Source organism: Symphalangus syndactylus, chromosome 24, assembly GCF_028878055.3.
Source record: "Symphalangus syndactylus isolate Jambi chromosome 24, NHGRI_mSymSyn1-v2.1_pri, whole genome shotgun sequence".
NCBI lineage: Eukaryota > Metazoa > Chordata > Mammalia > Primates > Hylobatidae > Symphalangus > Symphalangus syndactylus.
Window position 1 is genome coordinate 36,355,504 of NC_072446.2, and position 26,206 is coordinate 36,381,709.

Consider the following 26,206-nt stretch of genomic DNA (forward strand, 5'->3'; position numbering starts at 1 on the left):
TCTGTCCAGGGGCCCAGAACTGTGTCCATTCTGCAGGTCCTCAGTGGCCTGACCTCTGGTTCTGGTCCGGGCATGGCACTAGATCTGGACTTCTGCCTACCAAGGGACAGGTGAGGACAGAAACTCTCTGACTTTCTCCTGCCGCTCCCACACCTGCATCCTGCTAAGGCTGCCAGCAGCCTGGTCCCTTGGTACTGCACCACAAGGCACGTTCCCAGATGGCACCCGCAGTTCCAGAATGTGGCCCAGCAGCAGGCTTTCCAAGGGCAGCTTCCGGGCTCAATGCTTCCTTTCCCCGTAACAGCCACTAACCCCTCTGAATCCTAGCAACATTCTGGGAAGTTCTCCCTTAAAGCCTCTTATTCTCTCATTGTTCTGTCTTTCCCAGGGCAAAGCCTCACCTCCACCTTCACACTAAAAACAGAGGCCACCACTAGGGACATCAGTCATTCAAAACAAGGCACCCTCTGCTCCTCCCTTCCTCTCCTGTATCCTTGGCCAGTCCCATCACCTGCCTCTAGGAGGAGTGGTTCCTCTCCCTGACCAAGGCAAACTCAGCCCTCTCTTCCTCCACATTCAGGCGCTCCTCACTTGCCACCCGCTCTCTGGGCCACCTCGGCTACTCAACAGCTTCTGCTGCCTCATGAAGGTCAAAGTCTCCTATCCCTTCACCTGTAGCCCAGATCTTTCTTGGACCCTAGGCCTTTAAAACCAGTTGTGTCCTAGACATTTTCCCCTGGAAATGTTCCACAGGCACCTCAGACTCATCTGATCTCGAACAGAATTCACTGCTTCTTCCACTTCCAACACACACTTGTCACTAAAGAGCACTTTCCCCCATCGCTCTGTTTATATCAGCAGTTCTCCAACTTCAGAGGCATCAGCTGGAGGGCTTGGAAAAACACACACTGCTGGGCCCCACCCTAGAGTTTCCAAGTCAATAGGTCTGAGGAGGAGCCCAAAGGACCTGCCTTGCTAACAGGTTCCTGGAACCACATTTTGAGAACCACTGGCTAGTGAACAGTGTCACGAGCTCATCTTTCCTCTTGTCCCCTGAACATCCTACCAACCACCAAATCCTGTGCTTTCCCCCCTCCAGGCATCTCTTAACCCTGACCCCTTCTCTGCATCCACCTCCTTGCACTCCAGCCCCACCCCAGCCTGGGCACCAGCATCTAAGCTGGTTCCCTGCCTTATCTCTCTGTCTCTCCCAGTGGCATGTGGACCCCAGAGCTCAGGGATGTTCCCTTCTTCAAGCTGGATTCACAGTGGCTGATACAGAACTGTACACATCACAGGTGTTCAATCAATACTTGTGGAAGGAAGGAGAGAGAGGGAGGGAAGAATTTTTTGCTCAAGTCCCTCCTCCACAGAGGTTGCTAGAATAATCTTTCTAAAACACACAAACACATATCTGATGACATCATGTCCCTAATGTAAGAAATTTAAGTGTTTCCCTATTGTCTGCAGGACAGAAGTTTGAACTTGGTATATGACATTTGAGGCCCATCAAGCTCTGGCCTAGCCTTCCTTTCCAGCTCTTCCCTGCCGACTCCTCCTCCATGTGCTTGACATCTGGCTTTCTTCACCACTGGTCCTTCCCCAAATGCTGCACTCCTTCCCTTCTGCCCTTTGCACTTGCTCTTCCCACTGTCTAGAATGCCTTCCCCCCGGGACCGTACTTTAATTTATCCTTCAATCATAGCTCACTCAAATGTCCCTGCCTAGGGAAAGCGTTTCCTGGCTCCTTCTGGCAGAGCTGTCACCCCATAGCTGTCCTCCTGGTGGCCCCTAGGATAGCGTTATTACACTGTCCCATGAAGGCAGGAAAGAAGTAACTGCAGCTCACATCTTCAGACTACTTATTATGCGCCAGGCACTGTTATCAGGGCTTTGCACAGATTGCTTTGGTTCCCCCTCACATCAGCCCTTTGAGGTCATGCTATTACACTGCCCACTACCCTCACCCATTTTACAGAAGTGAAAACTGAGGCTTGGAGAGGTTCAGGTGACTTGCCCAAGGTCATCCAGCCAGGAAGTGGGACAGCTGGGCCTTGTTCTCCACTGTATGCCCAGAACCTAAATACACGGGCACAGCACATTAAAGGTGCTCATGACGGTCATTTGAATGAATGAATTCCAGCAGGCAGTATAGTTTCTTCAACTGTATCCCCCATACCAGGCAGATAGTAGAGACTAATAAATGTTTTTGGAACAAATGAATGAATAGATGGATGGATGGATGGGTAAATGAATGGTATAAGTGCCTGCTCACCATATGAACGGATTTAAATTTAGCCCTACAAGCATCCCAATGACACATGGTGAAGGACTGAGGGGAGAGGAGGAACTGAGTGACCAGGGAAAGGTGTGCAAGCTGGTAACTAGTTTGGACTTACTGATTTTAAAATTTCTGTGTATTCAAAACCTACCTGCTGGCTAGTCTAGATTGATGGAATTACCTTCCTATGTATATGTCAGGGGGTTGGCAAGAAAAAGTATTTGAAAACAACTTCTCAGTGGCTCAAGATAGATCTGGCTCCAGCACTGCTACCTTCCCTAGCCCGAGTAGCGGCTGCAACCGCAGCCCCAGCCCCATGTGGCCGATGGTCAGGATTAAGGGAGCAGAGCAGAGTGGCTGGGTTTGAAAATGGGGCTCCTGGTGTCAGAATGCCTGGGGGTAACCTGGCACTACCACTTATTGATTGTGTGACCTTGGGTAAGTCGCTTTACCTCTCTGAACTTCAGTTACCTCATCTATAAAGGTTGTGGAGGGAAAAGCATCCACCTCACAGTGTCTGTGAGCATCCACTGAGATTATTCACTCAGGAGTCTCAGCACATTGCCTGGAACCACAACCTGTGTACCAAATGCTATCTGTTCTGTTTAATCATGAAGGGATCTAGTGTTGCTGGGGTCTCTTAAGAACTGCAGAGTGGAGATTATTGCCATTTTACAGATGAGGACACCTGAGGCCAAGGGCCTTGCTTCATGGGTCAGAGAGAAAATAAGTAGCAGAACCATGAGGTCCCTCAATAGGAAGGTCCCAAAAATCCTGTTTCCAACTTAGGGTCACCGCACGCCATCTACTGACCAAGGCAAGGAAGTGGTCTAAGGCATGAGACAATGTGCAGCCACCAGGATGGGTCCACAGGAAGGACTCCAGCCTCACCTTCAGAGTGGAGGTGAGATGAGCCAATGAAATCTCAATGCAAGATGAGATTCGTGGGTGCCAATAACCAAAGAAGACCATCCTCTCTCTCTCTCTCTGCCGTGGCTGAGATGGTCTAGATAACTGACACTATCAGTGGGGATTCCATTACTCACTTTGGAAAACTGAGGCCTGACCGTATGTCCTGTGGCAACTAAAGCCCCAGATAATAAACGGCTGACTTATGTCCCGTGCCTGATGCAGCGAGGGCAGCTCACAACTTCCTGAAGCAGCCAGGTGATATTAGCTTGTTCTCTGGCTGTTTGGCGGGGCAGGGGGCTGGTCAGAGAGGGAAGCCTCCGGGTTCAACTTACCATGGTGGTCGATACGGTCTCCGTGGTGATGGAGGGAGTGGTTGCTATGAACTCCCTCCCCACTGAGGCACTCCCATCAACCTGCTGACCAGAGGAGGAGTCGTTAGAGCTGGGGAGAGCCGGGTACACCTGCAGCATCTGTCACCTGGGCTCACGGCCTCCCAGTTACAAAGTGACAGGCTGTGTAAGTGAACATCACTGGCAGGGGGCTGCACACAGACCAAATCACAGAGGTGCAACAGGCCCTCATTACATTTCAACCAGTGTATTTCATAAATAAAAAATAATCTCAGACTATCTGGCAAATTCTATCCAAATTGCAATGCGTGTAATCTTTGACCTAACAATCTCTAGGAACTGACTCTTTGGATATAACCTTTGAAAAGCTCGCCAAGAAGTACGAGCAAGGAAATTCACAGCAGCGCTGATCATGATTTGCACAAAACAAAAACAATCACAGGGCAAGCCATTGGGAGACAGCGAAATAAATCAAGATATGCCTCCTAACTGAGATGATCGAGAGTAAGGTGGGTCTATGTATGCCAACAAGGAGTGATCTCCAAAATAATTACTAAGAAGAAAGGTAAGGTGTAAGAAAATGATCGCTTCTGTGTAAACATTGTTAAGTATATAGAGATGTAGGTCTCTGTGTTGGAATAGGCTTATATTTTTTTCTGGGTGGTATTATAAGAAAAATCCCATTTTGTTCTGCTTGAATTGTATAACTATAAACTTTTTTTGTTGTTTTGTTTTTATGTCAATAAGGGTTACTGGGCTGTGGGATCTAGGGCCAATTTTAGTTTCTTTATACTTTTCTGTATGAAAACACAACAGAAACACATGTTACTAAAAACAAAGCAGGTCAGAGGGGAAAGCAGCTTGCCCAAGGTCACACAGCTCATCAGAACTCAAGAGTCCTGACCTGTAGTAGGCGGCCTCATAAACTCCTACCATCATTATAAAAGTGGGAGAAAAAAATCTGGAAACAAAAGAATTGCCCATGTTGTATTGGTTTATGTCTTATTTCAGTTTTCTCTTTTTTTCTTTTTTTCTCTCTCTCTTTTTCCCTGTCACCCAAGCTGGAATGCAGGGTGCAATCATAGCTCATAGTTCACTGCAGCTTTGACCTCCTGGGCTTAAGTGACCCTCCTACATCAGCCTCCTGAGTAGCTGGGACTACAGGCATGTGCTACCACACCCAGCTAATTTTTGTATTTTTTGTAGAGCTGGGGTCTCCCTATGTTGCCCAGGCTGGTCTTGTACTCCTGGGCTCAAGCGATCTGCCTGCCTTGGCCTCACAAAGTGCTGGGATTACAGATGTGAGCCACTGTTCCTGGTCTTATTTCAGTTCTTGAGAAAAAGGTTAGTCTCAGAGCAAAAAAGCTCCTAGCATTATAGTTCTTCTGGCCAGGAAAAACCAGGAGGGCATCTATCAGCTCCTCAATCTTAACTTCCTAAGTTTAAAAAGCACGGAAGGAGTGCAGGGAATGGTCTGGAAGTCGTGGGCCTGTGCCTATGCCTGATGGCTTTCTCCAGGTGGTCAGGATGCTGCTTCTTGTCAAGACACACGATCTTTGGTTTTCTTCTTTCACTTTGTTCATTTTACTGATCTGATGTGGAACTCTAATGCATAAAAAATGACCCAAGGTGAGCTATTCTGACTGAAGCTGAATTGGGATCTCTCCCTCTTCTCTCCCCAGGCAGCCCCTGAGATACCTCAAGAAACCTCTCCAACTCCTCCAAGCAGTGTGAACACCAAGGTCCCAATCCACTAGTCAGTACAGTCCTCCCAATATGCCCAGGAGGAAGGGGTAGACAGGGTCATTCCCATTTTATGGATGGCTAAATGGAGGCTTTAAGAGGTATGGTCTGCCCAGGACAGGAACCTGCTTTACCTGTTGCCCCTCCCCAGAGCTCAGGGAGGACACTGAGGCACAGAAGAGCATCAGGATTAACATATGGGTTCCAGGGAAGCTGAGATTAAAAGAGTTGGCCAAGGGGTTTGGCCACAGCAGTGGGGACCCTACCACCAAATGCCCAATACCCATGCTTAGGGTACATTGGAAGGCACAAGTTACCTGGGTGTTATCCATAGCAGAGACTCTGGTCTGCAGTACAGCCTCCGGCTCAATCTTCTTTCTAATGGCCAGACTGCTGACAGTCATGGTTTCTGTTTTCACGGGCTGTAGGAAAAGGAGGGAGAATGCTCTGTAACTGAAACCCTAGCACGACCCTTGCTCACAGACAAAGTGTGGGGCCTGCAGGCTATCTCCTATCCCCACAGCTGGCCACATCTCTGGAAGGGTACTCAGGACAGGGTAAAAGAGTCGTGGTGTGATATCACAGACAAATAGCCCATGAGGAGAGCCGGGACCACCACCAGGACCAGGCAGGCCTGCCCTGCACCCCTGTGCCACACACCCTCATGGTGGCTATATGCTGTTTTTTAGGCTACTATTAGAACATCTACCATTTCATTAACATACTCTATGACAGGCCCCGGGCTAAGTGTTTTCCTTGTATACATAATGTCACCAAATCCTGGTGAGCTCACCACCTCTTAGCCACTTCAGCTGAACTCTTCTACTCTTCTTTTTTTGTTTTTTTTCTTTTTCTTTTTTTTTTTTTTTTTTTTGAGACAGAGTCTCCCTTTGTCACCCAGGCTGGAGTGCGATGGTGTGATCTCGGCTCACTGTAACATCTGCCTTCCAGGTTCAAGCGATTCCCCTATCTCAGCCTCCCAGGTAGCTGGCACTACAGGCCCATGCCACCACACCCGGCTAACTTTTGTATTTTTAGTAGAGACAGGGTTTCACCATGTTGGTCAGGCTGTTCTTGAACCCCTGACCTCAAGTGATCCACCTGCCTCAGCCTCCCAAAGTGCTGGGATTACAGGTGTGAGCCACTGCACCGGGCCTGGACTCTTCTTTAGAGCAAGAGCCACACATGCTTGGAGGCCTACAGCATCCAGGCAGGAAATGTCAATGAGTGAAGAGGGTTTGTTGAGGACTGGGGTGAAGTAGAGAGCATGTGGGGTCCATTTGGGTATGGCAAGCTGTGACTATGACCTCTAAGTATAGTTTTGTTTTGTTTTGTTTTTGAGATGGAGTCTCGCTCTGTTGCCTAGGCTGGAGTGCAATGGCGCGATCTCAGCTCACTGCAACCTCTACCTCCCGAATTCAAGTGATCCTCCTGCCTCCCAAGTAGTTGGGATTACAGGTGGGTGCCATCACGCCCGGCTAACTTTTGTATTTTTAGTAGAGACAGGGTTTCACCATGTTGGTCAGGGTGGTCTTGAACTCCTGACCTCAGGTGATCCACCTGCCTCAGCCTCCTAAAGTGCTGGGATTACAGGTGTGAACCACTGTGCCTGGACATTTTTTTTTTCTTGTTTTGTTTTGTTTTTAAGAGACAAGGTCTCACTCTGTCGCCCAGGCTGGAGTGCAGTGGCACGATCAAAGCTCACTGTAGCCTCGAACTCCTGGGCTCAAGTGATCCCCCTGCCTTCTTGCCTGAGCTCCTGAGTAGCTGGGATTGCAGGCACAAGCCACTGTGCCTGGCTGAAGGGGATTCTTATAGATGGTTGCAACCCTGTAACCCAGCCATTCATCCAGTTAATCATCTCTTAGTGCCTAGTATATGCCAGGCCTAGAGGAGCTGCCACCTGGTGAGAGAGCAGGCTCGTCAGCCACTGACCTGACTGCTTTGGATAGTGCTGGAGCATAGGCATTACAGGGCAAGAGGGTAGGGGGGCAATACTTCTGCCCAGGGTGGTCAGGAAAGCAAGCCCCTGCTAGGAAACTGACATTTGAACTTGGTCCTGGAACATGATAGGTTTGTAATGCACCAAAAGGGAGAAAAAAAACCTGCTCAGAGAGTATAGCATGAAGTGAGAGCCCACAGTGGCTAAGCTCATATTTCAATGCTGGGAATGTTGGGGAAAGGAGAGTGTAGGAGGGAGGTTGGGTCTAGAAGAGATGAGGGGGCAAAGGAATGATATGGGCAGATGTGCCTTAGAGAAATCCCTTCGCGGCTCTACAGAGGAGACCACAGAGAGGCCCAGAAACAGTCTGTCCCTCCTCAATGACCACATTTCCTCTCTTGCAGGAGCTTCCATTACCACCCTGAGACCCCAGGGCCAGATGGATTTAAACTGCTTCCCCTTCCCCGGGAAGCCCAGACCCCAGAGAGACAAGCCTGGGCCCGGATCAGGAAAAACCATTCAGCTTTCAGACCAGGCTGCAGGAGCCCCCAAGAGTCCACAGATGCATGCTCTCTGCAGGTGCCATGCAACACAGGTGGGGGGGGCAGGGGGTCAAGTAAGACCAGACTACCTGTCATCGCTGAACCTCAGCAAGCGATGGGGTCACAGGGTTAAAACACCAAGGAGCGCATGTTAGGGGTAAACCGAGATGGCAAACATGCGAGCACAGAACCATGCTGTTCTGCAGAGGGGCAGTCATGCAACACGAGACAGAGCTTCAGGCTGCAGGCTGGGTGCTTGGTCTTCTCACGGGTGGCTTGGGGCCCTCTGAGCATGCGGTGCCCAGCAGGCCCGGCTCTTGAGGAAGCTCCACTGTACCTCAAACTGGGGCATATCCGGGGTGGAACAGGCCCCTCGATCCGGGCTGTCCTCAATGCCCCCAGACTCATCATCCTGGTTGGGGGCCCCCTTGTTGAGATCCCGGGAAAACACCAGGCCCTCAGTGTCCGAGTCGCTTTTGTCCCGGTCGAGCTCAGGCAGGCTGCGGGAGAAGTCTTCGAAGGCGCTGCCGTGGTAGTCACCCATGACCGTGAAGTCCACTTCAGCCTCCAGGCTAGACGTAGAGCTGACCGTGATGCTGGAGCACTTGCGCTCAATGGCCAGGTGGTTGTCCTTCAGGAACACCGTGTCCCTCTCCTGGTCCTGGTCCTCATCGCCCGTGTCACTCTCTGGGGCCCGGGGACGTGGTGGTTTGACTTTCTCCTCGGAGCCCTCCCTCAGCCCTGCTCTCTATGGCCAGATAAAATCAAAAGAATGGGGATGTGGGGTGGGGAGAGAGAGAGAAAGAGAAATCAAGATGGTGAATGTCAGGAGAAATCTCGGGGCTGTGTCGACATCCCGAATGGAAGAGCAGGCCAGGAAACGAAAAACACCCCAGGAAAGCTTCCTTGAAATCATAACAAGCTTAAAAAAATCAAAAATGACTCAAGAGTGGAGATGCCCCTTTCTGAGGGTCTCACACTGATGGCAAAAGCAAGTACAAAGCAAACATCCTGCCAGTGAGTCCTGGACAGGAGGCTCCATCCAAGGGTATTGGATCTGGGAGCTTATTGGAAGCAACATTGCACGAAAGGCAGGGATGGAAGCCCGGACCCCAGGCCCATCCGTGCAGGCGGGCATTGAGAAACAGAAACTAAGGAGGGAGATCCAGGGATTCAGGGAGACCCAGGAAGCGAAGGCAGAGAGTTTGGAGCCAAGAACTTTGAGGAACAAAAGAGGAAGCCAACATGTTTGTCAATTCCACTGAGTCTCCGGGGGAGAGGTCAGCATCGACTAGAGAGGAGCAATTCGGGGTCAGGCCTTTTGGGCACGAGCTTCTTGGGAGCTGAGTGCTACGCCGGCTCCACCCTGAGCTCCATGAGTGGACCACGGGCAGGTCAGAGAGTAGAGGCTCTGGTCCCATCAGTGTAATTGACAACAGTGGGCCAAGGCAGTGCCTCGGGGAACCAGCAACTCTTGTCCGACATACATACCTCTCAACTGGCCTGTCAGGGATTAAACACCACACACACATTTTTGGCTGGTTCATAACATTCTTTTTAAAGACCAACCTAATACCCATGAAAGATTTGTAAAGAACTTGGCTTCTGGTTCTAGGGATTCAGTGGGCTTAGACATTCACTTGCTAAGCGAGCCTCCATTTAGCCAGTTTCTGGAAGGTTGAGAGGTGTGAGGGAGACATTCCAGACAAGCCAGAGTTGAGCAGCACAAGAGGTGCTGCCACAGCAGGTGGGAACCTAAGGCGGCGATGCATCCTGGCCGGGTGAAGGTGACCGGGTCATCAGGGCACAGAGGGGCTGCAGAGACCTGAGGGCCTGAGGGGCTGGCGAATCTCAGGTGCCCCCCCTTCCCAGGGGTGTTGGCTGCTAAGTTGGTGGAGCACTTCTCTTCCCTGACCGCATCTCCGGATTTGTTCTGGATTAGAGAAGACAGTTAGTCTTAAGGAGGCAGAAAGAAACTTGGCACTGGGACTGAGAGGGAACCAGAAGCGAAGGATGGAAACCTCTGGACTGTCAACTTTCCCAAGGGGGGAGAACCAGGGATGGGAAAGGATGAAGAAAGATCGCTGGACAAGCCAAGCAAGGTAGGCAGGAACCCAGCGGGTATGAGCGGCAAGGCAAAGCAGGTGTGTCATTTGCTGGTGGTGGCGCCACTTTCTCCATGGGGGTTGTGTGACCCTCTGGGCACCCTCAGGTCACACCAAAAGCTGAGGGTCTTTGTGGCCAAGCTAACATAGGCCAAGCAGAGAAGCCCATTATTCAGCCTGAGCTACACCCAGGCCTGTTTAGGGAAAAAACTCACAGGGATGGATAAGCAGCCTCTGATTGCAGTAATGACGAGGGGCCACTGAAACATGCTTCTAAAAACTACAGAGCATGCGGCCAGCCCCCATGGGTGGGGAGCAGCGGTGGGGGCGGGGGCTCACACGGCCAGTTACCCCAGTTCCAGAAGCTTCTGCCAGCGTGGTTTCACAGCCTGAATCGGGGGACACGGGCTCTAGTTCCGTGCGTGCTTCCTGGTAGGATGCAGAAGTGTCCTCCCCAAAGTGTCTGGTAGCCAGAGGTATCACTGTAGAATGTGTGGCTTTGGGGCTGGCAAAGTCCCCTGGGGGCTGGAGTTGGGCGAAGCCCAGGTCTGACAGCGTACTCCGCTGCTGCTCTGCCTGTCCCACGGGGGCCTCTGAAGACAAGTCATTTGGAAGGGCCCTTGCTTCACCCTCGCTCGTTCGGCGAGTTTCAGCTCCGTGGGTCTCAAATATCCGAATTTTGTTGGCCACTGAGGTCTTGCTAATATCTTCTAGGGAGCCCTCTTGGACCCCAGCCTGGAAAGAGGTCATCTCCCTTTGCTTCCCTGAAGGGAACCCAAACCCCAGAGGTATGCGCCCCTCATCTTCTTCAGGGACTACTCTGGGCTTTCTGCTGGTGATGGGAGGAGGCCTGCGCTCACCTCCTGTGACAGGGGACACCACAAACCCTACTTGGTCCTTGGGCTCTGGGCTGGCTTTCAAAAGATGGACATGTCTAAGAAAGGGCTCCCTGAGCTCCGAAGGCTCCCCTGACCCACGGGAGGTTGGACTTGGAGAAGCTTTCTCCACAGCTGCCAGGTCCTCAGAATGACCAGGGGAGGCCGGCAGGGGAATGATCACCTCCATGTGAAGAAATGCTGAAGCCTCACGGTCCTTCAGCTCAGCCCCTCCTTTCTGGGTGGGAAACACTCCCCTCTCTTTGGGTGGGAAGTTGCCTCTGTCTGGTTTGGCTGGCTTCCTGACATTCAGAGGGATGGCCTGAGGAAGGGCGCAGGCCTGGGGGTTGGGACGCACACCCCGTCCTCTGTGAGGAGGGTGCTTCTTCAGTTCCTCTGTGGGACTTTCCTCAGCCTTTCCCAGCAAATCTCCACTCACGGGGGCCCCTTCCTCTCGGGCTGCGCTGGCTGTCAGGTGGGGAAATTCTCCTTCCCCTCCCCACTGGGCATCTTCCCAGCCTTCAGCAAATGTCTGTCCTGCAAGAGATCCCTTCAGGTCACCAGGTCCTCCAGGGTTCTTGGGGGTCCCTGCCCCTTCCTCTGGGGAAGTCATGTGGGCTTCGTCCTTGCTCCTGCTGGAAGCAGCAGCAGAAACCCTCAGGTCTAAGGAATTCAGCGTCGGCCTGGGCTCACCTCCAGGAGGGACATCCAGGCACCCTTTTCTCTCCTCCAGGGGTAGAGGGAGGACTTGGTCTTCTGAGTCTTTTTCTTCATAATTTAAATAGAAGCTCCTCTCTGCAAAGGAGGTATCAGTTTCATCGCTCGACTCAGCTCTGGCTTCTGCGTGGGCTGGATCCAATAGAAACGACTGGAGTCCTCCCTTGTTGGAGGCTGGAGAGAGGACGTCCACCTCTGCTGGCCTGGTCCCTGGAGCAGTGGGTCTCCCACAAGTGTGGGGCTCCTCCAGCCCCTTCCTCAGCTCTGTCTGGCCCTCCGGCTGACCATCTGACATGCAGCGGTTCCTGATGGTTGCCTCTCTGGTGTCTGCCCTGGGCTCAGAGCCCTCGAGGAGCTTTTCTGCCAATGTGCGGCCGGAAGCCAGGGCAGCCCCTCCTGGGCTTTCTCTGATCCCGGGGCCTTCCTCCCCCACTGACTCAAAGTCTTCAGGACTTGCAATCATTTTTCCTTGTTGCTGGGTGTTTGCTCTTCTGTTCCCCACCATTTCTTCTGTGGCCACTTCCACTTTGAACTTGTCCACCAGAACGTCTACCTTGGAGAGTCTGCCGTTGGCAAGGATACCAGCAAGGCCTGCCTGCCTTTCTTCCTGCTGCATGGTGGTCACTTTTAGAAGACCGAGCTCTTCTGGCCTAGTGTACTGTCTTTCTATAAATACCCAATGCTCTGAACCCTGTGTTTCAATTGGAGCAAGAAGAGTTAACATGAAATATCAGGTACCTGAAGAATGGGTGAGTTTTTCCCTTTGTAAGAGGGGACCAATCTACCACTGAAATGTTTGACTTTGGGACAGCACATCCCCAGAACTGGCTGGGGACAGGAAGGCATGATGTGCCAGCCATTCTCATCAAGGTCCCTCTTCCCATCAGTCACTTGATAAATTATTGACCAATTTTCCTCAACCACTGCCCCCAACTTGATAAAATGGGATGGGGTCTTATGCCCTCCCCATGTCAGCCATGGGGAAATGGAGATCCACAGATGGGCCAGGACCCTTCCTCTTCCTCTTTTAGTAACATAACTGCCACCGTCAGAGGGGAAAGTCATTTCCATCACATGGAATCTTTGAATGTTAGAGTCAAAAGTACTCTTACAATGTTATCCAGTCTCATTTCCATATTGTGTAAATGAGGAAACAGGTCTAGAGAAGGTCAGTGACTTGCCCAAGGTCACTGTTAGTAGAAGACAGAGTCAGGAAAAGGAAGCCTGATTTTTGAGGCTGGAGATCTTTGCTAACTTATTTCACAACCACAGAATATGGGTGCCAACTGTGATCCAATGGCAAATTGAAGGGATGCATTAAGTTCCACAGGCCACAGCCTGAAATTGAACCTTTCTATGAGGGCTTCTGGGAAGAAAGCAGAGTAGTCATGGAGATATCACATGACCAGGTTAGTGCCAGGCACCACAATGGCTTAAACAGCTTGAACACTGTGGTGTTCAATCTAAAGGAAACAAATACCAGGGCCCATTCTAATTCTAACAAAATCCATAGAAAGAGAGAAAAGGACTGAATAGAATGCATCAAGGAAGGGAGAGAGTTAAAGATCTAAGCATCATCGTGCATCAAAAGCACCAGAGGGCAAGCGTGGTGGCTCACGCCTGTAATCTCAGCACTTTGGGAGGCTGAGGCTGGCAGATCATGAGGTCAAGAGATCAAGACCATCCTGGCCAACATGGTGAAACCCCATCTCTACTAAAAATACAAAAAATTAGCCAGACATGGTGGCATGCCCCACCTGTAATCCCAGCTACTTGGGAGGCTGAGGCAGGAGAATTGCTTTAACCTGGGAGGTGGAGGTTGCAGTGAGCTGAGACTGTGCCACTGCACTCCAGCCTGGTGACAGAGCGAGACTCCGTCTAAAAAAAAAAAAAAAAAAAAAAAAAAGGCCAGGCGCGGTGGCCCACACCTGTAATCCCAGCACTTTGGGAGGCTGAGGCACGAGAATTGCTTGAACCTGTGGGGCAGAGGTGGCGGTGAGCAGAGATCGCACCATTGCACTTGCACTCCAGCCTGGGCAACAAGTGCAAAACTCCATCTCAAAAAAAAAAAAAAAAAAAAAGCACCAGATCGCAGCACTGTTAAGCCATCTCCCAATAGCCTCTACCTCCCCCAAGAGTTCTTCAAACAATGCCTGGGAGGGGATGGTGGACTTCTAGGGTGGTTAGAAAAGCAGGAAGGTCATTGGGTTTTTCATCTTGTGGCCACAGGATACTTCCCACAAAATTTTAATGCAAGTCGGCTATGTGACAGAAATACAGAGCTGCCCTGGTAAAGTTGGGGGTGTAGGCGGCCTTAATGCCCTGAGGTACCTCCCTCCTCACTGCCCCAACTAGATCCCCTCGTGATACAGATATGGAAACTGAGACCTGGAGAAGCATCTTGCCCAAGGCCATACAGGGAGCAAGTGGAAAGGCAGGCCTTGAACTCAGTCTCTGACGTCAAGTTCTGTGAAGTGTGTCCTCTCCACCCTACCATGACCACCTCCACAGGGAGACATGCCCAAAACTGCTCCTGGCAGCAGAAGGGGGAAGGTTTATATGACCTTGGGCTCCTTTTCAGGTTATGACTTGGTGAGGAGTCTGCTAATCCCACCCCACAGAGAGGAGTCTGTCAGATCCCATAAGATCTGAAACATTTGAAGGCCCAAGAGAGCATCATAAACCCTCTGTTCCCCACTGTGTTTTGAGAAAATCTCTCTGATTGTCAGGGAATCAGAACCCATTAAAATAATCTTGTCCATGGGAAAGCGAGATAAAAGGAAGGGGGGAAGGTCTAGGTAAAGTCTGGGGTGGGTTTCTGAGCTTTTACTTCAGGTCATTAAGCCTTCAGGACCACAGCTCCTGAACCATCCCAAAGGGACGTGCTTTGAGAGCCTACGGAAGCTAGGTCCCTTTGCTCATTTCCTTGAGAAGTAGGTTCCTTCAGCTGCCTCCATTCCAGCTGTACTGACATCTGCCTGGCAATGATGGCCAAAGCTAGTCAATGCGCCTCCTTCTGGAACATTCCTGCCCCAATTCTAACTAGCAACTAGGCTAGATAAGCAAGAGTGAGTGGCGCAGGTGCTGGCAGAGAATGAAAAGTAAGACTGCAGGAAGAAAGGGGAAACGTATAGTGATTGTTAGTTGCTATGTGCCAGGCAATGCCAGCCCTTTGTCTAAGTTATTAAATTTAATCCAAATGGCAACTTGTGAAGCAGATATCGTTATCCTTATTTCAGAAGGGGAAACGGTATCCCAGAGGGGAGAGGCCATGCGCAAGATCACAGGCTGAGCAGCAGGGGACAAAGTAAAACGTAGGATCCTGAAGAGGAAAAGAAAACTGAACAAAAAAGAAAAAAACTTCTACGGTGCCAAGGCACAGGTAGAGCCACACACCTGGCCCCAGGGGTTGACGTGAAAGTCGTTCTAACCCGAATCACAAGATGGGATAATGTTAGGGTAGCCCCAGGTAGCCGCAGCCCTGCAGCCATTCTTTCTCGAGCCAGGGGACCGTCGGTGCCTTGCTCAGAGCGCCCCCTGCCGTCAGATAGGGGCACTGCAGCAAGAGAAGCTAGCAACAGGGGTGGGGAGAAACAGAGCCAGTTGGGCTCACAGCTGTCTGCACCCAAGGCACAGACAGGAAACTCTCCAGCCTGGCTGTCCTCCTGACTCCAGGCTGTTCAGGCCCCTCCTGGAGCTCTGGGTCACATTTTGGGGCCTGCCTTTTTTTTTTTTTTTTGAGATGGAGTTTTGCTCTGTCGTCCAGGCTGGAGTGCAGTGGCGTGATCTTGACTCACTGACACAGCTGCCTCCCGAGTTCAAGCGATTCTCCTGCCTCAGCCTCCCCAGTAGCTGGGATTACAGGCACGCGCCACCACGCCCGGCTTATTATTATTATCATTTGTATTTTTAGCAGAGATGGGTTTCACCATTTTGGCCAGGCTGGTCTCGAACTCCTGACCTCAGGTGATCCGCCCAACTCAGTCTCCCAAAGTGCTGGAATTACAGGCGTGAGCCACCATGTCTGGCCAGGCCTGCCCTTTATAAGAGGAGGGGGTCCAGGGTAAGAGGCCCTCCAGAAACCATGTCCTGGGAGAAAGTGGGAAGAGAGTGAAGTGTTCTAGGGAAGGGGAGGTGTTCAAGTCTCCTAAGGGCTGGCCTGGAGGAGGATGCAGAGCGGCAGTGGGCACCAGCAGGCAGAATGAGACCTACAGGCTGCTGATTTGAAAAGGCAGGTTTTAATTCAACACGAAAACTTCCCAATAGTTAATGGGCTGCCGCCAAGGACAGCAAAAGTGCCTGCTGTGGAAGAGGCTGGATGGACATTTGCAGGAGAATGATGGGGGGGTGGGGTGCAGGTTGTGGGCTCTGCTCCCCAAACGGGCACCTGTCCTTGGTCACAGGAGCATCTCTGTGTCCAGGGCATCTCTCTGGCCCTGTCCTTGGTATGCTGTTGACTCCTGTCCCATTTCCCTCAAGAGAGTATGCAGATAGTTTTGTTTTTATTTTTAGATTGAGGAAAAATTCATAGAGTAGAAGTATGACTTATGTTTTATCACTTATGTAGCTCATTTATGTCTTTCTTAAAGTCCCAGCACGTTTGCAGCAGCTACAGAAGTTTTCTCTGAGAATGGAGAAAGGTACAGGCCCTCAGAGGAGAGCATACATCAACAGGGGAGCGGCAGATATCGGGGAAGAAAGTTCTGCCCAGATGATCGCTCAGTACCTTCCAACCCTGACAGTCCATGAAATCCCATCAGAGGAGGGAGTGCAGCCTCCTGCCTGGGCCTGGATTCTACGCCCAGCATCCATGCAGGGCCACAGGAAGTTCAAAGAGCCCTCCACTTGCTGCCGCCCTGGGCATAGAAGCAATGGCCTCCTCATTTCAAACACTTGCCTGACCAATCTCTCTACAACCCTAAGGATACTCCTTAGAGAAAGATGTCCACTTTTGACTGCCTCCTTGATGGGTCCAAGCTCCAGGGGAGTTCAGAGAAGACACAGGCAGGAGATGCCTGGAATGTCATGCCCTAACTAGCCACTGCTAGACCATTCAGGCTTCTGAACAGAGACAAGACCTTAAGGCAGAAGGCATTTGGGTGCCATGACCCCTGATCCTAAGCATAGAAGTCAGAGCCTGCCTCTAGCATGACCCCTGACCCTAAGCATAGAAGTCAGAGCCTGCCTCTAGAGTCACCTGCCTCACCAGGGCCTGAAAGAGGGAGATCATTCCTGCCTCTCCTTCAAGGCCAAAGGCAATGCAGGCTGTTCTGTCTTCCCAGAATGGTTGCAGTCCTGTCCCTCCTGAGAAACAATGGATGAGGGAGGGGCTGGCCCTTTATGGATCTCTGGGATGGGGACATTTCCTTATCACAGCATGGGGACAGCATGGGTTACCCATTGCTTCCATGTGCTTGGCAGAATCTGGTACATTCCCCTCACCCCAGAGAAAGGGTTTTCTTAAGACCACAGAGGGTGGTTCTGGGTGGGCAGGAGGAAGGGGCACAGAGGAAGGTGAAGACAGTAACCTCAGGAGATGCTGCAAGGCTTTTCTGAGTGAACACTTCCAAGCCTGCGGCTGCTCCAGGCTCAGGTACCAAGTCCTGCTGAGAGATGTCCTGGGTCCTCTGGGACTGCAGGGGAGGCCCAGAGCCAGAGGAAAGGGGAAGAGGGAGGAAGGGAAGGAGAGACAGAGACAGGAAGAGAGGGAGAGAGAAAAAGTAGGAGAGAGAGACACACACACAAAGTCCATAAATAGCCCAGCTTTTTAAGTCCCACATCTGTAGGATTTGTGGATTAGGTCAGGGAGTAGCCACTCTGTGGGGTGAGCTCGGGAGGGACTGCCCTTCTGAGCCACTTAAGGGAGGGAGGCCCACAGTCAGCCCTAGTGCCCTTCCCCCATGGCCTGCCCACTCTCATTCAGAAATGTTGGAGCCATACCGTTTAGACTCTGGCTCCAGATGTCTCTGGCTTAGGCTATGGTTCAATCCTGCAGTTTGGATTACAGCCCCCTTTAAACACTGAAACTTGGGTTTGGCAAATGGGAACAGTTAAAGTTCCCTCTGTTTTCCCCTTGGCCCAGATGAGGCCCAACAATATACGAGGAGGCTGCTAGGAATTCTGGATGACACAGGCATCTTCAGGATGCCCCCCACAAAACTGATTTTGGGATCAGGGATTCTAGTCACCACAGCAATAGCCCCATGACTGCCCAGCACCTTCCAGTTGAGAAAGTGCTTTTATATTCATTATTTCACTCCACTTTCCCAACTACCCTATGGAATGACCATTTTGGTCCTCCTGTAGATGGACTAGGCAATGCGGCTCAGAAAGGGGAAGTTACTCACCCAAGGAGCCAGTCAATCCTTGTCTATGGCACCTCCCCATCTCCCAAATCTTCAAAGGCCCCTAAATGCCAAGGGGGCCTGTAAGCCAGTTCTGAATGGTCCATAGCTCCAGAGTGAGCTCCTGGACCACAGATCTTTCCAGCAGTGGACTATACTCCTTGGGGCTGAGCGGGGCTGGGAGGTGGAGCAGATTGTACCTTTTAGTAAGACCCATCTTCTAGCAGTTCCAGCTATCACCAGCAGGTGGGGCACACCCTACACCAGGCTACACTGAGACACTCCAGAGCTGCAGACCTCACTTCCCAGGGCTCATCCTCCCCTTCTCTTCTGGAGACTCACTCTTTCAGTAGCCTCTGCATCCCACCTCGCCCACAGCCAGGCCAAGCTTGGCCAGCCCACATCAGGATTGATTAGAGGCCACGCTGAAGGGCAGAAGAGGGTGCTGTTCACTGGATCACTAGACCAGCCTCCGCCACCCAGCCCAGGGTCTTGCTTGTGCCAGAGGCAAACAGAGGCCCTTCATGGATGCAGAGGTCTGCCCTTCTTCCACGGCACCAGCCTTAAAGGCCCCCAAAGCATCCCTAATTCTGTGACTCACAAACCAGAAAGCCACCCCAGTAGCTCTTTCTGGACTTATGCCTTACTAGACAAAGCCGTCTGTTATCTGGAAGGTTCAGGCCATGGTAGCACTGATCCAATAAAATGCTCTGCTAATTAGATCATGGGTGCATCACCAATTTTCAAAGCATTAGGGGGCAGCACACATACAATTGACTCTCTACCTGGTCTTTATGTAATTTGGTCTTGCTCCTAGGCAGCTGTGATTTAATAGCAAATACAATAGCCTGGGTCACAAGAAAATTGGGTTCTGGCTCCTCTTCCATCAGCTACGACACTGAATAAGTCCTTCCTCTTTCTGGGTCTCAGAGCCCCTATCTGTAAAATGAAAGTTCTGAGCAGGTTCCCAGGGCCCTTTCAACTTTTATTTTATTTAGGAAAGGGGAATTTTATTTGTTAAAGAAAAGTCATCTGTGAATGCCTCTAGTTAAATTAGTATGCTTGACTTTAACACTTTGGATTGAAACATGCTTTCTTTATCCTGATTTGAAGTTAACCTCCTCTGTGGAAGAGTCTGGAACTCTCAAGTGAAACAATAACTCACACTGCGCATCAAGGTACTCTGCTAGTCCCTCTATGTGCATTATCTCGTTTAATCCTTACAGCATCCCCATGAAGTAGGTGCTTTTATTATCTCTACCCGACGAGTCTCAGAGAGGTTAAGTAACAAGCCCAAAGTCATCCAGCTGGCAGGCAGCGGAGCCAGAATTCAAATCCAGGCAGTGTAAGTCTACACCACAATTGGGTTTGAGACCAGTAAGCAATAGCTTCAGGGAGAAAACACCTAAGTATAAACTGGGGTAAATTTTGCCAAGATTTAGCAAGGGCTAAAAATACTGACTTGAGAGTCTAAATGCAGGGCTTCCCCAAATCCTAACTTCATCTCTTCTTCAATCAAGAAAACACCCCACTCTTTCCACTCAGAAAGGCAGGTCATGTGAGATCCTTTTCTGAAGCCTGAGAAGCAGGTCTGATTTCTGTGAAGGGCCCATTCCCCTCCAGTGGACTCCGAAGCCCCTTCTAGGAGGGACCACACCCCGATCCGTGTTTTCACAATAGGCGCAACAGGGTCTGGTTCTGGAGAGAGCTATTGGGATTCTCAAAATGTAGTGTGCATGAAAAGCCTCTGCAGCACTTGTCCAAATGCTGATGCCAGCACTGAGTCCAAATATCTGATTGAGTAGGTCTGGGCTGGGGCCCTGAAACCTGCATTTCTAACCAGCACCCCTTCCCCATTATACTCGGGCTGATGGAAGGGGAGTACGCCAAGCTACCATGAGTCTTGAGTTTTTCATGTTTTAAGTTGGTCTCCAGGACCCAGGATTCCAAGATTTAGTGAATTCATCTCCCTCAGCCTAATCTACCACGCTCTCCATCCCCACCAGCCCCTAAGCAGCAATGGGGGAAGCATATTGGTGTGGAGGATAAGTGTAAGTCAGGATGTAGCAACCCAATGCCTCTTTACCCAAGGCCCCTATCGAGGGGTTCAGGGCGACACCTACCTCACTGGCTTTCTCAGGGGTGCCCTTGGGGGAGGGGGAGGCGGGGGAGGAGGGCAGCCTGCGCTCCCGTTCCCAGTCTCGATCCCGGTGGATGAGTTTGCTGTTGGGCTCCTTCAGGGTCCTCTTAAGCTCATTGATGCTGGCCTGGTGCTTCAGCAAGACGTCCTCTGGCTTGTCTAAGAACTAGGGACAGATGGAGAGGGTGGTGGTGTTAGGGCAACAGCTCCAAGCAGGGGATGCAGGGTGCAGGGATGATGGCAGCAGTCACCATCACCACCCTCCACCAGCAACGTGATTCCCACTCTGACCTGTGTCACCCTCATGGCAGCCCCAGAGACGAACCACCCCAACAGGTGCACATCCCAAGGCACAGAGCACTGAAGATGAAAAAGAGGAGATGTCTAGTCAAGCCACCTTTGCTTCTCCCTTGCCTGGCTCTACAGCCTCTGAACAGCCAACCTCTACCCAAAGCCCACAGGTCTGGGTGAGTTCCTTTTGGTGCTATAAGCCCGGTCTTAGTCACAGAGGCGACTTCCCTCTGTTACAGCTAAGGCATAGCAGGTGGCAACTGCCAAAGAGCTATAATAACTCACTAATCCTGTTCACTGGGCTGCTCTGGCTCATTCAGGGGCCTCCTAGATCCCTCCTGGATCCCAGTGTCCACTTTCTGGCCGGGACTTGGGCCACTATACTTAGCAGGATGTCCAGTCTGGGCCCTTCCTAGCCCAACATGCACAACTGCCCAGGCCCTGAGGAGGCCCACAGTACAGATCCTCCTCAAGCCAGGGACATCCAGAAGAATGGCCAAGCTCCCACACTAGGGACCAGGGGCAGGAAAAAATTGCATCTAGTCTCCTCTGTAATGGGCCACTACCTTCCCCAACCACCCTGGACCTTCCAGATACCTTTCAGGTACTGACTCACCAATAGCAGACAGGGTGAGATACAGCCAGACAGAGAAACTAGAATGCTGTGGAGTGTTCGGGAAGATTAGGAGAATTAGAGACCAGGAAGAAGAGCAGTAAGTCCCACGGCTGGACACAAGAATTGAGCCAGGTATAGCCGGAGTTGTAGGATTCTACCTATATGGGTAGTGTTCCCCATTAAACTACCAAGTCTGTGCTCAAGCCAGTGCAGCATGACAGAGTCATCTCCTCAGGTCAAGGGAGGACGAGCTTTGTGCAGGAGCTGGCAGGAACCTGCCAAAGCTATTTATCTGGCTACTTCTGAGGCAAAGTGGTGGCTGGCAGCCCAAGGACGCTTATCTGCAAGGCTGCTTAAAAATTCATGTTAACTCAATTCAGGACAAGAAATGGACAATCTCAGCTTATTAAAGTCAGATCAGGTACTTCTGGAAGAACCACTGGAAGGTAGGCTTACCCTTGGACAAAGCTAGAATCTTCCCCTGGGCTCATCTCTGGTACCCAAGGATCCACTATGGCTGACTCCTAAGCTACCTCAGGAAGGAAACCAATCCCAGTGAGGCTCCTGCTTTCCCTCCAGACATCTGTCTGTTCCTCGGGCATCCCTTCCCAAGCTGAGCTGCCCTCTGGACAATGGCTGTCTGAGAAGTCAAACCTGATGGTGCTTGCACAGGGAGAGGGTTTGGGCTGCAATGGGTAGTGAGTCTCAACCTGAGATGTGGCTTGTTGTCTTCCATCGCAAACCTGCCCCACTGCCTCCGTGGGTGTGTTATGTCCGTGAAGGCTGTGGGGAGCAGTGGGATCCTGGGATCCTGGGATCCTTAAAGGTTAAGGGCATTGGAGAAACCTAGTCTGAATGCTTTGCTGTGCAGACAGGGGACTGGGGCCTGAGGGGAATTTCCCAAGACCTTCAAAGAGTTGGTGGCAGAAGTGGGGTTGAAACCCAGATCTCAGGACTCCAAGGCAAGGCTCTTCTTATGTCCCAGCCTCTGGCCCTTTCCCTTGGCAGCCCAAGAATAAACCCACCTCTCTTGCAGTTAAAGTTCAGATGAAGAGTTTGTGACTGTGTGAGAGGGAAGAAGTGGTTAACATGGAAGGAATAATTTGGGGAAGCAACAAATGGGAAGAAGACGAGGAAAGGAGAAAAGGAGGAGGTTTTTGCCATAGCTGAGCAGTAGTCGACCCTGCCTGGGGGAGGTGTAGGACTGGAGTTGGGGCAGATGCAGATGTGCTCTGAGGCACCTCCCTCCCCCACCCCAATCCCCACTCCCACATCTGGCTGCCAATAGATACAAAAAGAAGCTAGGGGTGAGGACACAGGGGACACAGATGAGATGGAGGCGAGACCAAACAGGGCTGTCGGGGAGGAGATGAATCTAGGGAAGGGGTGGGTCAGGGGAGATGTGCTAAATGAAAGCACAGAATGGCCTGGAAGAGCTGGTGGTGCAGGTGGGATGGTCAGCAGGTGAGCTGCAAGTATGGAGGACCGGGTGAGCTGGGGAGAGGGTGGGAGGGCTGAGGAAGGAGGGAGAGATGGCCGATTGGCCAGGAGAGTCTAAGAAGGGAGCTGGAGAGATAAGCTTAGCGGGTGGTGGAGTGGGGAGCAAGGACGGCTGCAGAGGGGGATGACTGAGGAGCAGAGATGAAGTTGAAGCTGAGATGGTGCCAGGAAAGTGAGCCTGGGATGGACTGTGGGATGGTGACAAATGAGCTAGGGATGGGAACAGCTGGGTAGGGAGGGACAGGTCCCATGCAGTACCTCCTGCTTGTGTCTCGGCGTGGTTTCCTGCTCCGGCTAGTGGGATGTGGTAGGAGGGAAAGAAAGCAGCAGGGTCAGTAGAGCAGATGGATTAGAGATACCACGATGGGCTTGGTCCGGCAAGGAGCCCAGAGCACTCACACTTGACCAAGTGGAGGCCAGGGCAGCTGGGTGGGCCACCAGCAGGGCAGTGAGGTAGTCAGAAGAAGGTACAGGTGTGAAGCAGGGCGCTGTCCCAGGAAGGCAGAGAAGGGAACTAGAGGCCAAGTGGGCGGAGCCACACTGGGCAGATGGGATGTGAGAATGGGGTTTCCTGTCTCTTGCTGTCAGTGGGAGCATGTTCAAGACCCTGTGCTCACAAGGTAGATGGAAAGAAACCTGCTGAACAACTATACCAAGAGGAAGCTCTCCCTGGCCTGTGTGTATACACACCTGTGTGTATGCATGTTGTCTGCACATCTGTGTGCATGGATCTAAGGGTGACGGGTGCATACATCTGTTATTAAATGTGTGTGAGGCTAAGGTCATGCACTCCTGCATGAGCGTGTACACACAGATACTGGGAGTGTGTGTGTGCACCTGAGTGGGGCATGGGGAAATAGGAAGGGGACACACTTGAACCTCATACTCCTGAGAGCTGTTGGTGACACCTGGTCATGCTCTGAGGAGGAAGAGAGCGGTGCAGATCCAGATCTCAGTCAAAGGCGCAAATTAAGAGCATGCAAAAGGAGGCCTGAGTCCTATAGGGGACAGAGAGCCCCTCTGGAAAAGCAGGGCAAAGCTGGGGAGAGTACAGGGCAGACAGCATGCCCACTCCCACGCCCACCCCATCCCGGCAAGGGCCAGGTATTGAGAGATGACCCAAAGGCAAGGCCCTGCCATGGTGCACTCCATAGCAAGGGTGCTTGGCCACAGCTGGAGGCACGTGAAGGCCAAGGCCGAGGCTAGACCTCAGGTCAGCCTCCTGATCCCCAGGGCAGAGGGTACGAGAAAGCCAGGCTCCTACCTTTAGCTCCTTGATCTTGGTTGGAGTCCTGACCTCTCCCTCCTCGGCCTCTGACCGTCGCCCCCCAGACTCGCCATCCTCATCCCGCTTGTCACTATCAGGCCCTGCATCATGGTTCTCGCTGACAGAGGCTGGGCGGGAGAACTCTGCTGAAGTGGGTGGAGATAGCCAGGCAACCATGTGAGACCCCTCCCAGAGAACAGAGAGAGAACCAGCCCAGCCCTGCCCAACCACGCCGGGAGTGGAGCCAACTCTTCCACACCCCTCACCCGTTGCCCAGAGGGGTGAAGTAGACTTCTGATCACCTGGCCAGTGAGTGTCAGAGCTGCCTCCCAGCCCAGGACTCCTTCCTGGTTTCTACAGCACTAGAGCCTGGGTTCAAATCTCAAATCCGCCGGGCGCGGTGGCTCACGCCTGTAATCCCAGCACTTTGGGAGGCAGAGGCGGGCGGATCACGAGGTCAGGAGATCGAGACCATCCTGACTAACACAGTGAAACCCCGTCTCTACTAAAAATACAAAAAATTAGCCGGGCGAGGTGGCGGGCGCCTGTAGTCCCAGCTACTCGGGAGGCTGAGGCAGGAGAATGGTGTGAACCCCGGGGGGGCGGAGCCTGCAGTGAGCCGAGATCACGCCACTGCACTCCAGCCTGGGCGACAGCGAGACTCTGTCTCAAAAAAAAAAAAAAAATCTCAAATCCATCTCTTCTTGACTGTGTGACCTTGGGTGAGTTACATAATATTTCTGGGTCTTGGTTTCCTCATCTAGAAGCAGTGCCTGCTTTAGAAAGCGGAGGTGAGGAATGAACAAGCTAATATATATAAATATTTATGGAAGAGTGGCTGGCACAGAGTGAGCCTTCTGTCAATGGCGGCCCATAAATGTTGCTGTTTTGGTTGTGGTGGTTGTGAGAATACTCACTTGCTCATCATTTAGCAACACACAAATATTGTGAGATTAGCTTTACTAGTGAAAGCTAAAGTCCTAAAATTTGCAACTGATTTACCTTCTTTATAAATTAAAGAGAATTCGGGGAGATGCCTGCAATAACACCTTTCTCACTCACTGGTATTTCAAAATGCTTTTCTGAATAGGAAAGGAAGGGGTGGAACTAGACTTCGCATCAGGCATTGGGCATAATCCGACTATGCCCATGGATTGTGTCTTGGTGGAAAATAGGCTGAAAAACACGGGTTTAAAATAACCACAGCTCAGATTATCCTTGGGGTTGGCCTAGATTTTAAAAAGAGGATAATTATCCTTTCTATTCATATACACTCACTTTGCAAAGTACGCATTTATGCATATATTTCGTTTGATATACACAGTACCCTATGTTGATGGCTGGAATGGGACTGACTTATCCCCATTTTACAGAGGATGACTGGAGACATCAAGGGGGGAAGTATCCCACTGGTGACCTTTTGGTGAGCTGGGACAGGGACCGAGGCCTGCTGGCTTAGAGTCCATGCTTCTGTTCCTCTCCGATGAGCTTCCCCAGCTCTGGGCTAACCTCTGCTGCCTGACAGAATCTGGACTTCATTTAGCTCCTGACATAGTAATGGAAGCTACAGGGGAGGGACCTTTCCCTTTGCATAAACCCCAGTTGTCAGTCCTCTGTCTACCCGAGGAGAAGAAGGAGCTTCTTCAGCCTCAGACGAACCCTAGCAGAACTACACATCTTTCAAACATGCACAGGAGTCCTGAGACAGGTCTCATTTTCATATACCAGAAAAAGTATCAGACTTTCTTAATCACCTGGCAAACTCCTAGGTATCCTTCAAAACCCTGCCCAGTTGGCACTCTTTCTGCAGAGCCATTTCTGCCCCTTCTAGACTTAATTCCTCCCTCCTCATGGCTACTCTACATTCTACACATGCTTTTCCCATTGCTTGAACCACAACAAATGCTTAAAACCTGCTATTCTATGAGCTCCTCAAAGGAAAGGGCCAAACCTATTCACTCTAAATACTATACCCAGGACTCAACACAAGGCCTGGCACACATATAACACTCAGAAAATATAAGTAGAACTAACTTGCCTGGAGGCCTGCCCCAAGGTTTTCTGGGAGTATCCACGGTTTCCCTACCCAAGTCCCCACTTTCCACCTTTTTTTTTTTTTTTTTTTGGAGACGGAGTCTTGCTCTGTCACTAGGCTAGGGTGCAGTGGTGCAATCTCGGCTCACTGCAACCTCCGCCTCCCGGGTTCAAGTGATTCTCCTGCCTGAGCCTCCCGAGTAGCTGGGACTACAGGCGCCCACCACCATGCCCGGCTAATCTTTGTATTTTTAGTAGAGACAGGGTTTCACCATGTTGGCCAGGATGGTCTTGATCTCTTGACCTTTTGATCCACCCGCCTTGGCTTCCCAAAGTGTTGGGATTATAGGCGTGAGCCACCATGCCTGGCCTTTTTATTTTTTATTTTAAAAAAATTTTTTTGAGACGGAGTCTCGTTCTGTTGCCCAGGCTGGAGTACAATGGTGTGATCTCAGCTCACTGCAATCTCTGCCTCCTGGATCCAGGCAATTCTCCTGTTTCAGCCTCCCGAGTAGCTGAAATTACAGGCGCATGCCACCATGCCCGG

At 51.3% G+C, this 26,206-nt stretch overlaps 1 protein-coding gene across 44 annotated transcripts in view; it reads right to left on the minus strand.

Annotated features, from left to right (window-relative positions):
- The window catches only part of EPB41L1 (erythrocyte membrane protein band 4.1 like 1), a 177,856-nt gene that overhangs the window by 15,088 nt on the left and 136,562 nt on the right, over positions 1–26,206 (minus strand). For 4 of the 44 annotated variants that reach the window (XM_055266190.2, XM_055266189.2, XM_063633608.1 and 1 more), the window contains 9 exons: positions 23,623–23,771; positions 22,617–22,652; positions 19,935–20,117; positions 16,996–17,100; positions 10,227–12,158; positions 9,596–9,703; positions 8,108–8,518; positions 5,604–5,708; positions 3,526–3,609 (listed from right to left, as the gene is read on the minus strand). In XM_055266190.2, coding sequence (XP_055122165.2) covers positions 3,526–3,609; positions 5,604–5,708; positions 8,108–8,518; positions 9,596–9,703; positions 10,227–12,158; positions 16,996–17,100; positions 19,935–20,117; positions 22,617–22,652; positions 23,623–23,771 — 3,113 coding nt within the window. The remainder of the gene's footprint in view (positions 1–3,525; positions 3,610–5,603; positions 5,709–8,107; positions 8,519–9,595; positions 9,704–10,226; positions 12,159–16,995; positions 17,101–19,934; positions 20,118–22,616; positions 22,653–23,622; positions 23,772–26,206) is intronic. The other 40 variants (XM_063633630.1, XM_063633629.1, XM_063633622.1 and 37 more) reach the window with 18 other exon arrangements.